We start from the raw sequence: 16,297 nt of genomic DNA, 5'->3' as shown, positions 1-16,297 counted from the left end.
TTCATTATATTTTATTTATAAATACTAACATTTTGGTTCTCTTGTAGGATGTTGTAGATGATCAACGTATAAGAGGAGTTGATGGAGGCATGGAGGGAGGGGCAGATTGAGAAAATGAAAAGGATGGTGCCCAGAATCTTGGCGAGGATTAGATTCATGTGTTTAATTTGTTTGACGTACTTGTAACTAATTATAACTTGGCAAGGACTGTATTTGGTTGTTAAAGTTGTTTAACTTAAAAGTTGTTTAACTTAAAACTTGTGTTAAATTTGTTTCATCTGTATATGTATTTTTTATGTGTACTTTGTTTTCTATAAGCAGGTTATATGAATTGTATAACGAGAAATTTTTCTCGAGTTTCATATTTCAAAAAAAAATAATTTTTAAAAAAAAATTATTAACGGATATTATCCGTCGCTACTCCATCACTAATTTAAATCAGTTGTTGGTTTGCGACGGAATTTAAGCCATCACTAATGTCCATCGCCAAATCACCTGGTCTGGGAAATGTATAACCTCACAAGGAATTCCGCCCTAGATGGTATACCTGGTCTTGGACCATACACTTCCTCATAGGAGTTCACCGTCTTCGCGGCTACCCGTTCGTGGACAGTGTATATCCTCACAGAGAATCTACCATTCTAGCCGGGTACCTGGTCTTGATCATACACGCCCTCGCAGATAATACTTTGGAGATCAGGTGCTCGACAAACACCCTACTCGGTGATACACGCATCTATACAATCGACTGCTCCGAACAGTTGACTGCTCTCGATGTCAGTAGCCACAATATGGGCACAAGCATGTATATCAGTAATATGCATCGTATCACTCCACGCAGAAATATAATCCTACGCATCATATGATTGCCACAAGGAATATTGCAATCCTCAAATAGGCCCTCAAAGCATGTGTAAACGACACATGAGAACACGCAGATATGGCAATTCAGTTGATTCTATGGGCGCAGGGTAACTAACTCTACCCGTCAGCCAAACAAAACAACTGAATAAGACAAACACTCATAACAATGCTCGTAAAACAGATAATTACCATAAAATGGCTCAGTCCATCGACAAGTATTTAAATTAATTGTAAGGCATAAACCATTACATCACAAGTCATTCATAAGCAATCATACGACGACAGTTATATCACAATATGTAAGCAGCTTATAAGACAAGCGGCCACATCAATCCTAGTTGCCACCAGTTCGTAGATTACGAGTTGTATGCAATCACATCAATCATAAGAGATGCAAGCCAACAAGTGCTACGCTACAATAAGCACCAAACAGTTCGACCAAGGTATAAAGCGAATCACATGCTAATATGTAGCAACTAGTATAATGCTATTATTATAAGCATTTAACTAGTATCCCTCGTTACAACTTAGCGACGGATTAAATTCTGTCGCATAACCAAACCAGTCTCTATTTAGCGACGAACATGATCTGTCGCTAAGTAGCGACAAATAAATTCTACTGCAGTTTAGCGACTGGGGTTATGCGACGGACGCTATCCGTCGCTAAACACGTTAGCGATGACTTTTGCGATGGATTAGCAACGAATAGAGTCTGTCGCTAATACACATTTTTCTTGTAGTGTAAAGATTAAGGATCCTCTTTTAATAATAATTTCTCAAGGAAACTCAGTATCTAACAATGATTTAGTTTCCAAAATTTAGAATTAAAGTCCTACTTATAGTCATCGTATTTGTAAAGAGGTTGGTGCAAGTTGCAAGTCTCGAGGAGATTCTCAAGTCTATTTCATCGTAAATGAGAACTCATTACCAAAGTGTATTAATATGAGACGCTTAAAGGGAACCTCTTTCAAGTCATGTGTTGAGAGAGAGAGAGAGAGAGATCGTGGATGTAGGCTTCACAACAGAACCACATATTTATCTTTACCAGCTATTACTTGATCTGTACCTGGATAGGCTGATTAAGAATTTGAATCATATTACTACTAAGCCTTTTTTAGTGATCCGCTCTGATACCATAAACAAAAAGATAATATCAAAGGGGGGAGGGGGGGTTGTGTGGGTGGTTCCGTTTGTCTGGTAGGAACCTCATTGAAGCATCCCTTGCCGTAAGATCAAAGCTGGACATGCTTCACCAGTGAAGAAAGGGAACCTCAATGGTCTTACCAACTGAAGTGGATGGTGCAATTAAGTGATCTGTGAAGATTCCAAATATGACATCAACAAATGACATTACGTGACAAACATTAGAGATATAGAATGTGGATAAGTTCATGAACTCGAACCTCTCTATTTCTCAAGTTCGTGAATTTGGTCAGATTTAGTGCATCATTTGATCATGGGCCAAGAGACTTTGAATTCAGTGAATTGGTAGAGGGTTACATGATGAGACTAGAACACATTCTACCATTGTTGAAAAAGATGAAAAGTAGTTTATGAACTTGGTCACCTTCGAACATTACATAAAAGGTAAAATGCGGTAGGAGAGCAGGGCAGGTCGGCCATGAAAAGAGGAGAAGTTTTGCCTGCTCATGCTTTAATCCATTTCATTCATTACAAATTTATGGTGAAGGGCATCATCATGTCCAAGGTCATGTCCCCATATTTCCATCTGGCAATGAGAGCTCTCATGCATTATAGTCAGGGCCATGAACAACAGTGGCGCCACTTTTATTGTCTAGATTAAATCCATCTTTTAAGGCCATATAAGATACCTAGAAAGAGCATATGGCTACATGGGGATATCTAGATTTTCCTTTAGATGTATTTGTATAGAAGTAGGATATTAATTTCGAGATAACAAATAAAAAGAAATTCCTACGAAACACATAAAATGACTGGCTTGTAAACAGGCAGACTCTAAGTCCGAATAGGGTAGAGCTTGGGCCTTGTCGTCTAGTAGTTTGCGGTCTAGACTACTTGAACTAATTAACACATTAAAAAACTGAGTTATTTTTTGATTTTAGCAACTTATTAGGCACTAAACTGCCTAAGAGGGGTTGGTATAGTGGGGTGGAGTCAGACAGGCGATTGAGGTTCAATTCTTGAAATCACGCCCCATTTATGAGTCCGCCCTCACACGGTTTGGTTTGGGTGCCTAAGGCCATTAGGATTTTCTTTTTGGTTTGAATTGTCATTTCTAATTTATGAATTTGGTTTGAATTTGTTGAATAAAGATGGGAGACCCAATATGTGGAGACTCAGATTCATTTTAAAGAAACTCTCTATAAATAATCCTTAAGCGAGTGCATGCTTTATTAATTATGGTGTTTAATTTTTAAAAATTCTCTTTTTTTCTCTCTCCTTGGAACGTCCCCCGCTCCTTCCATTTCTCTCTCTCCCCTTCTTTCCTTTTGTCTTCTTCTCTCTCTCTCTCTCTCAATGGAATGCCCCTTGCTTTGACAATCTCTCTCTCATACACACTTCTCCCTCTCTTCTCCTTCTGGTTGCAGTTTTCCTAGGGGCTCTCAAGGAAGACATGAAGTTGTGATGTTCATCCTACGCCATTGTAAGCCTTTGAGGGCTCTGCTTGGCGCATAGAGCATGTCATGCCAGCCCATGGCTACCACAACCCTGGTTCACGTCTTGGATGTTCATATTTTTTAGCCAGTGTGTAGAGGCCTTCTACACCACCAGCAGATGTCCAAGAGTAGATTTGAAGATCCAACAACCCCCACGGGCATGCTTGGGTTGTTGGAGGTCTCGGCACCCCTTATGATTGATAAGCCTACTAGGGCTTCTCCATATGGGTAGAGCATACTGAAAGCACATTCTTACCTTGCTGCAACATCCACCACTGTGGGTCTACGTTGACATGTTGAGACCCTCCTCACACTTGATCCAAGCCTGCATACATATTTGTGATGCTTTGGACCTAAACATCATAAAAAGGATGAGGGTCAATAGCAACAATGTTTTTTGCCATTATAAGTCTATAATGGCGACAAATAATGGTCACCATTTTTTCCTTATTGAGTAATAATGGTGATATTTATAGGTCACTGCTAATGTATCACCCAATATTGGTGACAAATCTCGTCGAAACTTGGAACAACACTAGCGACAACCCACCTTATAACAGTGACATTTTTGTGTCATCATTTTAGGTTGTAATGAAGATAATTAACTCACCATTATAGCTTATAACGATGAGAAGTAAGTGTCTACTTTAGGCTATGACGGTGACAGTTACATCACGATTATAGGTTATAACAATGATATAGTGTTAAGGCCTATAATGGTGACACAAGAATGTCATAATTATAAACCTTAAACCTATAAAAATAAATTTTTATATTAGTTATAAATTTTTCACATTACATTAAACAAAATGAAAAATACAATTCAAAGATACACTTTAAACATCCTCAAACATACATTCATTCAAATATAAACATACACTTCTCCAACCTCTTCAAACACTCAACTTCAAACATACATTCAAATATAAACCTACATTTCAAAAAATAAGTGCACTTCTCAAACCTCCTCAAACATTCATCATCACCAACCCCCTCAAACATTCAACTTTAAACATATATTCAAATATAAGCATACACTTCAAAAAAACAAACATGCTTCTTCAACCTCCTCAAACATTCATCATCTCCAACCTCCTCAAACATACATTCAAATACAAACATACACTTCGAAAAACAAACACACTTCTCCAACCTCCATAAACACTCATCATCTCCAATTCCCTCAAACATTCAACTTCAAACATATATTCAAATATAAATATATACTTCAAGAAACAAACACACATCATCTTCAAACCCCTCATTTACATCATCTTCAAACTAGCAACAAACACACTTTTACAACCTCCATAGACATTCATCCTCTCCAACTCCCTCAAACATTCAAGTCCAAACATACACTTTAAGAAACAAACATACATCATCTTCGAACCCTTCCCTTATATCCTCTCCAAAGCTGCAACAAACACACTTCAAGAATTATTATAATTTGATAATTCAATTATGCCAATGTTAATGATGATGATTGTAATATAAGATTTCAGTCTGATAACTTACAAATATTTTAATCACATTACAATTGAAGGCTTGATAATGTTTTTGCCTTTTTCTGCACTTATATGAGAATCTAGAAAAGCATAAAGATAATATTAACAAAACACATTTTCATATTCGAGAGGATATCAACTTTAATTCAAAATATATATATATATATAAATTGATATATATATCAGTTTATATATATATATATATATATAAAGACTCCTTTCTTTCCTATTTTATATGATAAAATTGGTTGTTAGATATTGTTTTGAAAAACTTCTTTCTTTTATGTTTTTTATTTTTTTTTGTTGCAATATTATGCTCCCACAAGTTGTGTAGCAATGGAACTCTGTTCTTAGTAAGCTAATCACATTTGGAGGTACTATATTATGAGAGTCTGACCATAAAAGTATGAATACAAACACATTGACAAATATTTAAAACAAGAAAGCAACAACATCTCAATGTTTCACAACATTTAATAATACTATATCAATATAAAGTGAAAGAAATTCACAAAAGTAAAAATCTAACTAATGGCTAACAATGAGGCCATTTAGGTTTTCTTTAAAACCCACTAATTGGAAGTACAATAGAGCTAAAGGACGGAATTAAGAGATCTCTTTATTACAAATAATTATTCAATTGTTAAAAGGATTTCTTAGTATCTAAAGGTGATTCTATTAATTTTCAAATCTTCTTTTTTTCTCTTTGAGTATCATCTCATTGTTTATAATATTTAGAAAACACCAAAAAAAAGTTAATAGATCTATATCACAACATAACTGAAATGATTGGCCACGACATACCCTAAATCTATCGATAACCTACATTAAATTAACGTAAATGCTTTAGGACAAAAAAAACATTTCAAGCATTAAAGTAGTAATTTAAAGGGATTAACTTACTAGATCATCTTTCAATCTTCTACATTATACACTCAATAAAGCAAATTTCACCAACACATAGTTTGCTTGTTTGCAGCATGAACACCACCAAGTTTTAGTGGAGGTTTTTGCAAGAAACAATACCTATCTTAACCCCAAAACTATTAAAATCTCTGAATTCCCATCCCCACCATTAATTCCAACAAATCAAAAAGAGAATCAGACCAACTTTGTATAGAATATCATCTTCCAACCACCAATATATGATTTCGCCAAACACGTTAACAAAAAAATTACTTAACTAGAACTTTGTCATCATACCTCTCAAAATTAGAGCACCAATTCCATCCAAAAAAGAATGAAAAATTTGCACTAACCTCCTGAAGCTCATACGTAAAAGAAACCAAAGATTTACGACAAACAATTAAAAAAGCACAAAAACTGTATTGATCTTCCTACTTACCAACTCATGAACTAAACAACACGAATTCAAGAAAAAGATTTCAAGTGGTGCTAGGTTCAACACCTGCGTCAACGAAAAGAAGAAGAAGAAGAAAGAGAAGATAGGAGGAGGAGGAAGAAGGGGAGAGTGAGAGAGAGAGAGGGGTGACAGATGAGGGAGGCCAGGTCTGACGACATCACCCGATAGGGGAGGAAGGAGGTCGACATCCAGTGGTGTCACTCGAGCAAGGAGGAGGGAGGCCAGAGAGAGAGGAGAGCAAAAAAAATATCAAAAGGGCCTGTTGAGCCCTAATTATATACTCAATAATAGCGACATTTATGTTATCGTTATAGAGTAATCTACAATAGCAACATAAATGTCTGCCTCGACTTGGGTGCTCTTATGTGTGCATTGGAGGAAATGAGAAGGTATATGGAATAACACTTCAACCGCCAAGGAGACCGCACCATGGATCTCAAAGTATGGCTTATGAAACAAGAGAAGAGGCTGCAACACAACACATGAGGGCCATGCAAATCCCTACACGTCTGACATTCGAGGAGAGGCCCAAACAAAGAACCTCCCAATCCTAATGGATTGTGGAGTCATATGCAACTTTGGTTCTTGTAGTGGTTTTTCAAGGCCTTGTTGCGCCTTCCAAGGCCGACCAAACATCCCCATATGTCTTGGTACACTAACATACCCTTTTGTCAGGACAACATACCCTTTGGAGGGCGTGACATACCCAGTCATTGTTCGTTTGACAAAACCACACAAGACCTCATCACCCTAGAGCGTACGTATGCGGGCAACCCCGACCAAATTCATAGTCAGAGGCATGATTTTTTTAAACTCAATGAGGTATATGTTTATGATTGATTGTTTAAGACCCATAACTTTTCCATGGGCCAATCAGTGAGAACCGGTTGGATTGAGCAGTCATGAATGTTGAAGGTGAGGCTTCCTGGTGGTTGTGTTGGCAAATACAAGCGCACAGGAAGGCCACATGAGACGAGTTCATGGATCTGGTTGTGAGGAGGTTTGATCCAACTCATAATGAAAGCTTCGATGTGAAGTTCAAACAATTGAGACATTGAGAGTCCATGCAATAATTCCAAGCAGGATTTGATGAGTATGGTGAACGATTGGTTGGAGCATGTACTCATAGGTGCATTTAGGGAGGGGATATGAGTTGAGTTGTTCCACAACCCCTTTACACTTAGTGAGTGCATCACCCTCTCTTGATACATCAAAGAGAAGAATAAGCAATTCACGGCTTTGTGAAAGCCTACTAAACCCCCTGACACCCACGGTAAAGTTATTTTCTTTTATGGGTAGCCTCTCAATACTGGAAAGGGCTCTACTGCTTCAAGGATGGAGCCTTTAAGCCGAACTATCATGAAAGAAAAGATGAAGATTGGTTTTTTTTTTACATGTGATGAGAAGTGGGAGTCTGGGCACAAGTGCAAGACCATACGATGAAGAGACCAAGTTTGGAAAACTTGAGGACCTGAATTTTGGGATATCCTACCATGCTTCATTTAGTGTGGCAACCCTGTATTTCATTAGGCTTGATGGGGTTATGAATGAGAAACATATCAATGTACTCATAGATATGGGTTTGACACATAACTTCATTCGTAATGAGTTGGTGCACATGTTGGGTTATCGGGTGAAGTTGCACCCAATTTTTATGTGATGGTGGGTGATGGCACTAATTTGAAGTGTGATGAAGTGTGTCATGATATCATATTGAGGCTTCGGGGGGATGAATTTGAAGTGGACTTGTATGTGCTTCTAATGCGGGTATAGACGTTTTTGACATGTGTTGGCTTTGTTCATTGAGAACAGTGTTGTGGGATTTTAGACAAACACATGTAGTTTTTTGAAAGATATACTAGCAATTTGATACCTGAGTATTGAGATGCAATTTTAATGGTTTTGAGGTACCTTAAAGGGTTATTAAATCATAAGTTATTCTATACCGGAGAACTTTCTAATCTTTAGGAATATAATGATGTAAATTGAAATTTGAATAAGGATGATTCTATGTCCACAAGCAAATAGGTTTTACCTTTGGATTTGGGGCAATATCCTGGGCATATAAGAAGCAAATCATCATAACCTAATCCACAATTGAGGCTGAGGTTATAGCACCAGCATCTACTAATATGGAAACTGAATGGTTGAGGAATCTCTTAATTGAAATTCTTTTGAGTAGAAAACTTGTCTCCTATAACAATTCATTGTGACAGCCAAGTTGTTATATATAAAGCAAGAAGCAATATATATAATGAAAAATCTAAACATATTAGTCTAAAGCAAAATATTGTGAATAATTTACTTAATCAAAGAGTAATTTTAATAGAATATATGAAATATTGCCAAAATTTGGAAGATTCACTTACAAAAGATGTTTCACGAAAACTCATTAAAAGTACATCCATGGGAACAAGATTAAAACCATCTAAAGAAATTACTCGTGATAGAAACCCAACCAAGTGACATGGGTCGACTAAGTTTTTGGTTCGATGAAAAAAATGAGTCATTTGAGCAATTAGGTGAGAACTAAAAAATATATGAAGATAGAGAGTATCTTCAAGTCTTATTTTAAGGTAAGTGCTTGAAAACTTATAACATGAGGATGAGTCTCATGACTCTTAATGAGATTTGTATGCCAGATTGACTAAAGTAGTTTAAACATGTTTTCAGTTTTATCAAACTCACCTATATGAGTGTGGGGGTATGAGTCATCTTCTATAAGATTGATGTTGTCTCTAGAGCACTTATGAAGTAGGATATTGCATAAGACACTACATATATGCAACATTTATATATTGATGACATATATGGTTACTTAAAAGGAATATGTGTGTAAATGGGCCTAATAAGTCCACAATATAGACTAAGTTCAAAACTTAGCTACTTGGTTTTTTTATATTGTATGAATCATATTCATGCTAAGTGAAGGTTCAAACCCAAACAATACATTCATTTATGCATAACTTTCATGAACAACTTCGTATTTTTTCCTTATTATAATTTTGAACCACATGGTATTGTTATTATTTGGCTTAAAATTATAATATTTTTTGCAATGTTGTTAGTATCGGTATTGTCCCTGAATCGTTTGGTGAATGATTCAGGTGAATCGGCTAATACTGATACTGAAGTGAATAGTTCTGAATCAGCCAAAAAATAATTAAATGTGTCAATCAAAACATGACATGCGTTAAAGATATTAAAATAATATTTAAAATTATTTAAAAATAATTTAAGTATTTTGATTTATTAAAAATTAGGTGATTCAAGCATGAAGCATGTTGATTTTTGCGAATACTGTACATATCAGTTGATACAGGCCGATACCTGTCGATATTGACAACATTAGTTTTTTCAACTAATGTTTTTGGCAAAATATCTTCTTTGCCTAGTTTTTTTAGAATTCGTTTTGGAGGAAAAAAACTCACTTTATAAAAAGTGTTTAGTCCCATCTTAAACATCTTTGAAAAAACTCTTTGAGTTTAAACTATGGAGAGTTGTCTTAGAAGGCAAGAGTCTTAAGGGGCTTGGATGTTGGGCTCGTCAATTAAACTTTAAACTTTAGACTTGGATTTGGATTCAGTTTGATCTGATTTGTTCTTGGTCATGATCATGATTTGACTTTGACTAAACTTTTTATCACTTTTTTGGACAAAATTGTACCTCATAAAATCACTTAATAAGATTTTATGATTGACAAAGAAGGTCAAAGATCATTTGTGGCCTTACTAGGGGAGCGACACCTAGCCTTAATGACTAGCCTCAATGTGTCCAAGACATTGGGACATTATTAGGTGCAAGCAGCCAGTTCGTTTGAGCCTTTATGAGTGCATGTTACCCATTTGGACCCTTAATGGGATTTTATGGACCTGTGCAAACTGTGTCTATATAAACCCCAGCTACCACAGGTCAAACCACCTGCTAGTTACATTCTTCCTATGTTCTCTCTCACACACTCACTTTCACGTTTTGTTTTTCCTGTGAAGTTGCAAGGGTAGCCATGTCATGGTGGTCTGTCTACTCAGTGCAAGGAGTGATCTGTATTGCAAGTGAGGTACAGGCTTGATTGTATCCCAAAAGCGAGGTTGTATGTAGCCTACTGTGCCCAAGTTAAACCTTGATGGGAGCAACTGTCGCTTTTTAAGAAAGTACCTTTGTTGCACACCTCCAAGCACCAGTCTCATCAATTACTATAGAAAAACTTCTGAATTTCTAACAAATCACCGGGTGGGTTTGAGCTATGATTTTTGTTAGATATCTGACAAGTCCAGACACAACTAACTTTTTATATAAATTTTTTAAGTGAAAATACATATTTTTAATACTCTTTAAGCTATATGGATTGGGTAAACTCAAACCTGGATGTATACGAATGGCAATGTACAGATTAAGGGCAGTAATTGAAACAGATATGTTCAGAGCTGGTAAGGTCCAACGTCCAACCCAAATCTAACTCCAATTAGTCTCCAACATCCAATCCAAATCTGACTCCAATTAGTCTGATTTGGTAAGAAAAACTGAATCCGATTAATAATGGGATCCATATTTGGTTTGAGATTTCACAACCAAATCTTGGAGGTGGTAGCTGTGGATTCCATTCTTTAGTGTAAATACAAAGGTGAGACGAGAGGACCTCACTTCCCATCCCAAATGCATAAACACCCATCCCATCCCAGGTACCAGTTTCCAAACGACCACCACAAGGTATTTGACCAAGTTTTTGCCAAATGCATTAACTCCTATCCCAGCTCCTAGTTTTCCAAAAGAAGTTTAATGTTATTATGTTTAGTTTAGTTTATTCTGAATCCGAATCAAATCCTATTTGAATTAGTGGCATCAGATCTGAATCCAAACCGTTTACATCCCTAAGAGTAGGGATGGCAGTGGACCGGGGAAAGCGGGGCCCCGCCCCGCCTCGCCCCGTTTGGACCGGGGATGAAGGGTATGAAACGGGGATGGAGGCGGGGACGAAGGTTAAAATCCATCCCCGTCCGGGGGTGGAGGCGGGGATGGACTGGCGCGTTCCCCCGCCCCGCCCCACCCCGCCCCGGCCCCGCCCCATCCCCGTGCCGGCCCCGCCCCATCCCCGCCCCCAACCCTTTATATTTTTACTGTTTACTAACCCTAACTCCCTTCTTTAATTTCCTAACCCTGGAGCCGCCGAGCCGGGCCGTCGCCTCTTCCCCTTCCCCATCCGCATTATCATTGTAGCCGGGCCGTCGCAGGGGGAGGCCTCCACCCTCATACTCAGCCTCCTCTGCAAGCTCGACGGGAGGGCGGAGCTCTACCGAGACGTACCCCTCTCCTACCTCTTCCTTACGAACAATCTTCAGTACATCATCGTTAAGGTGCAGAGCTCCGATCTCTTACTCGTCCTCGGCGACGCTTGGGTGCGAATGCACACCAAGAAGCTTCGGCAGTACGTCGCTAACTACGAGCGCATGGCATGGAGCGAGGTCGTGGCGGCCATGGCGGAGATGCCAGTGGTGATCGATGCCGAAAGCGCGAGGCGAGCTTTCAGGCGGTTCAACTCCGCCTTCGAGGAGGCATACCGGACGCAGACTGCGTCGATCGTGGTGGAGGACATGAAACGGGGATGAAGGCGGAAACGGGGACGGAGCGGGGACGGGGCGGGGGTGGAGGACATGAAACGGGGATGAAGGCGGGGGTGGAGGATAAAATCCATCCCCGCCGCGGAGGCGGGGGTGAAGGATAAAATTTTGAGGCGGGGCGGGGGTGGAAACCTTGTCCCCCGCCCCGCCCCACTGCCATCCCTACCTAAGAGCAGATGATAAGAAGATATAACACCCATTTAAGCATTAGATAACAGGGACTTTATGGAAAGCAAAATGGAGTGCTGGACATAGATTTTGCCAACAATCCAATCCATTTTTATCTGCTTTTCATCATCTCCATCCCACCAGCAATTCCAAGTGACACTATTTACAAGCCCAGTCAGTGGAGAAAGTCATTAAAAAGAACATGTCCATACTGCTGCTTCATTAAAAGCTGACGGCTCAGGCTTGGCATCTAGGGCTGAAAATGGTCAGTTATTAACCTGGGCAGAGACAGTCTGACTCACAATACCAGACCCAGATTTGCCCAGTGGATCCTACAAAGATATCAGGGTGGTTAGTGTATTTGTCTTGCAAGTAGGGCTGGGAAACAAAACCAGCTGCTCATGGTTTGGCTTGTAAAGAGCTCGTTGGAACTGTTGATATAAGTAGGCTTGGCAAGTTTATCAATAGCAAGTTCTAGGCTTGGGTACGTTCATATAGGCTAGTTGGCTAGTAATAAATATATTTTACATATATTTTGAATCATAGAGTGTAGATCTTTGAAGTGTTTGGCTCGTAAACAATAGGTTTAGATTTCAAATTTTAATTGCATAAAACTTTGAAATAATGCATTTATTTTTATTGGTTCGGCTCTTTAAACAATTACCAACCCTACTTTTGCAAGCTTAACCCTCTTGATACATTTGGAAATTGATAAAAGTGGGATTTAATAACACAAAACTCGTGAGGTTTTGCAAAGAGCTCTAGGGTTAGCAACCTTCAATAAAACAGCAACCTTATTTTATTTTATTGCTTTTGGCTGCTTCATTGTGAAGAAAACTGTCCCACTGCGGTCCCAAAACCGTACCATTAAAATCTTGGATTTTATGATACCTCGATTCTCATCCCTCCACCACTCGTCCAGTCGTCCAACAAAATGCATCACAGAGTCCCCTAAATATCATCCAATCAAGATCACCATCAAACCTCGATGACCACTATCAAGTCTATCATCACCATTATAGCTTTGTCTTCATCAAAGATTAGTAATATTTTGAATTCCAATGCTTTATGGCTGACAGAACCGGCCCACTTTGCCCAATCAGACTTCCACAAGACTCATCTGGTTCAGCTTTATCGAGCCCAGAAGTAAAAACAGTCCTAAATAACCCAACCTAACCAACGTTCCATCCTAAAGAGATGACTTCACCACTACTCCCGCTCAAATGAAATCTTAGTAAAAACATGGTCGAGCCCACAGAACTCAGGTGAGCCAACCTTGCATCAATCTGATTCAACAGATGTGCAAAAACCACCAAAGGGTAACGGGGCATGGAGAAGCCATACTACAGTTTGGAAGCCTTCCGAGAGGTGTCTCGTTGACTGTGAACCAGAGTTCGTGTTAGTCTCTCCTGCCAGTGCCCACAAGAGATGGTATCTAGTCTGTCTTAAACTTGCAGCAAAGTATGTGCACCCCAAGTTTCGAACTGTAGAACTCCTTCAATTTGAGAGGCTCAAGCTGACTCACCTAGTCAGATGTGCAGAGTTCTCGTGAGCTAATCAAACACCCGTCTCCATTTACAAAAAAAGACACCTGGTAGCACTAATACGTCTCTTGAGCCACCATTGTCACCAATGCAAATCCAAAGAGTTCCCAACATTATTCCTAAAAAACGGTCACAACACTAGTCCGACCCCATTAACATTGTTCATAGGCCATCTGGATGCACCCACTTATCCTACAAAACCGGGATAAGCCAGGATATTGCACTATGAAGCAACCCCACATCCCAATATTTTCTAAAATAAAATAAAAATAAAAAGGAAAAACCTTCCAACCAAATAACCTCGCAAGAAAAGCAAAAGAAGGTATCCTTAGCATTGTTAACAACCATGTACAAGATTCACTAAGCAGGATAAAGAAATAAAAAAACAAAATCAAATTACAGAGGCGGCGGGACTCGTTATACCGAGGGAATGCCAGGGTTGAAGCTCCGGCACGTCGAGAGGGGCTTCTGGCGGGCACCCTGGCAGAAGAAGAACATGTAGGGACACCGGAAGAGGCAATTATCGGCCAGGCTCACGGCGGCCATCCCGGGCTTCAGGTCGAGCAACCCCATGGGGATAGGCCCGAACAGGTAGTTTCCGGCCAGCATCATCCGGGCGAAAGGCTGCACCCCCAGCTCCCCCGGCGATACCATCACCACCCTCACGGCGTACGTCGGAGGTATCATCCCCGTGATCATGTTGTTCTCCAGCGACACCGCCGAGAGCTTCGGCATCATCGCCAGGAACAGCGGCAGGAACCCCACCAGCCGGTTGTTCTTCAGGTCCAACGCTATCAACTCGCTCTCGGTGCCGAAGCTCGCCGGCGTCTGCACTCCCCATAATTGGTTGAAGGAGAGGGTGAGCTGCTGCAGCGATGGGTGCTCGAACAGGACCGACGGCACCCACCCCGACAGCCGGTTCTGGCTGAGATCCATCACCTGGAGGTACTTCAGGTCGCCAATCGTCTGCGGGAGGTTGCCTTCTAGTACATTGTTTCGCATAGAAATCTCTACTAACGAAGCCGGTAGGTTCTCCGGAAAGGCTCCTGATAACTGATTATCACTCGCATCTAAGAAATTGAGGTTTTGTAAACTGTTCAGATCGGGGAACCGGCCGGAGAGATTGTTTCCTTGGAGCTCGAGTCTCTGAAGAGACCCGAGCCCGGAGAGAGTGTCTGGAACCGGGCCTGTAAGTTGGTTGTTATCCAGATAAAGTTCCTCAAGCATGACAATGTGGCCCAACTCTGGAGGGATGGTGCCAGAAAAGTAGTTTCGCGAGAGAGTTAGGTGTTGGAGGTACGGAAGGTTGGCGACGGAAGAAGGGATGGAGCCCTGAAAGTAGTTTCCGGGGAGCTGGAGGGAGGTGAGGAACTGGAGATTTCCGATGGCGGGAGAGAGCGTTCCGGCGTAGCCGGCGCTGTCGAGGGTGATCTCGGTGACCCTTTTCTGGCCGGAGGAAGACGGTTGGCCGCATGTGAAACCGCAGGTGAAGAGTTGGCCGTAGAGGTTGTCGCAGGGGTCGATGGAGAAGTCCCAGGAGCTGAGGCAGGAGCCCTGGGGAATAGTTGAGGGGTCGATGGCGCTCTTGATTTGTTTGAGGGCTTCTCTATCAGTGGCGTAGGTGATGCAGTTGGATGTGGGGAAGAAAAAGGATGAAGAGAGGAAGAGGAGGAGGAAGAACAGGGTCACCATCTTGGCTCTTCTTTTCTTCCCACTCACACTCAGATGGACAGAAGGAAAAAGAGGGAGTAAGTTCATTAATAACCAAAATCTGAATTAATAAAAAAAAATCTTTCGTTCTTTGAGGCTGTTTTTGTCTTTTTGTTATTTGTCCGTGTAAAGCACCTACTTTGAGTAATTCCTTGTCACTTACAGATGACCTAAGGAATATCATCTTTCGACGGATTTAGACATTTAAAGTAGGTACATTACGGTAGTGCCATTTGTAGTTACCACTTACCATCGAGCATTTTTGCTACTGTTCTGAGAATACCAAATCATTTTGGTTGATCTGTTGGGCTACTGCTGACACCATAGCTGGTGTTGTCTGGAGTACAGGAACGAGCAGCATGAGCGTTATCTTTTCATCTCAACCATAGATATGGAAACTGAACTATTTAAATGTCAATCGCTGAACCCACTTTCGTATCAAATTTTTAAGTTTTAGGAGTCTCTTTAAGGGGTTGTTTGATGGTTTGTCCAAGATTGAACCCACTTTAGGAGTCTCTTTAAGGGTTTGTCAATGGCCGAACGACAATGGTTCTGTCTGTTCTGTAAACTACTTAACTACGTTCAACATTTGTTTCGATTATACAGTGAAGCCTTTTTTTACTGCAAGGTGCATGTATGCAAGGCAAAGTATGCATGGGTCTTTGGTGTGAACAGGATGAGTGACGGCCAACACAAACACTGATTTGGTATTATTCTTCGTGATACAAGAGAGGATCCTGTCAAACGCTGGGTGAGATTAGCAGTCGTGGGGTTTGAAACGCTGGGTGAGATTGACAGGATCGACCCTCTCGAAATACAGCTAAGATGAGGATTATTTTAGCATTTTGGTAGAGAGAGAAAATGCATATCAAAGCACAAATTTTGC

At 40.2% G+C, this 16,297-nt stretch overlaps 1 protein-coding gene and 1 pseudogene across 1 annotated transcript; one reads left to right on the top strand and one right to left on the bottom strand.

Moving 5' to 3' along the window:
- Positions 1-10,377: 10,377 nt before the first annotated feature.
- Positions 10,378-11,977, top strand: LOC149832925 (exocyst complex component EXO70H1 pseudogene; annotated as a pseudogene).
- A 2,032-nt stretch (positions 11,978-14,009) lies between these two features.
- On the bottom strand, positions 14,010-15,426 carry LOC149832924 (uncharacterized). The gene has a single exon (XM_090012647.1). The coding sequence runs from the start codon at positions 15,391-15,393 to the stop codon at positions 14,119-14,121; it is 1,275 nt and encodes a 424-aa protein (XP_089868773.1). The 5' UTR covers positions 15,394-15,426; the 3' UTR covers positions 14,010-14,118.
- Positions 15,427-16,297: the final 871 nt, after the last annotated feature.

The sequence above is a fragment of the Nuphar pumila genome, chromosome 7, assembly GCF_984573655.1.
Source record: "Nuphar pumila chromosome 7, dmNupPumi1.hap1.1, whole genome shotgun sequence".
In the NCBI taxonomy this organism is placed as follows: domain Eukaryota; kingdom Viridiplantae; phylum Streptophyta; class Magnoliopsida; order Nymphaeales; family Nymphaeaceae; genus Nuphar; species Nuphar pumila.
This window is presented reverse-complemented; position numbering and strand designations above follow the sequence as displayed.

Excerpts from the sequence above, each read along its gene's own strand:
- LOC149832924 (XM_090012647.1), bottom strand. The coding sequence starts at position 15,393 with ATGGTGACCCTGTTCTTCCTCCTCCTCTTCCTCTCTTCATCCTTTTTC.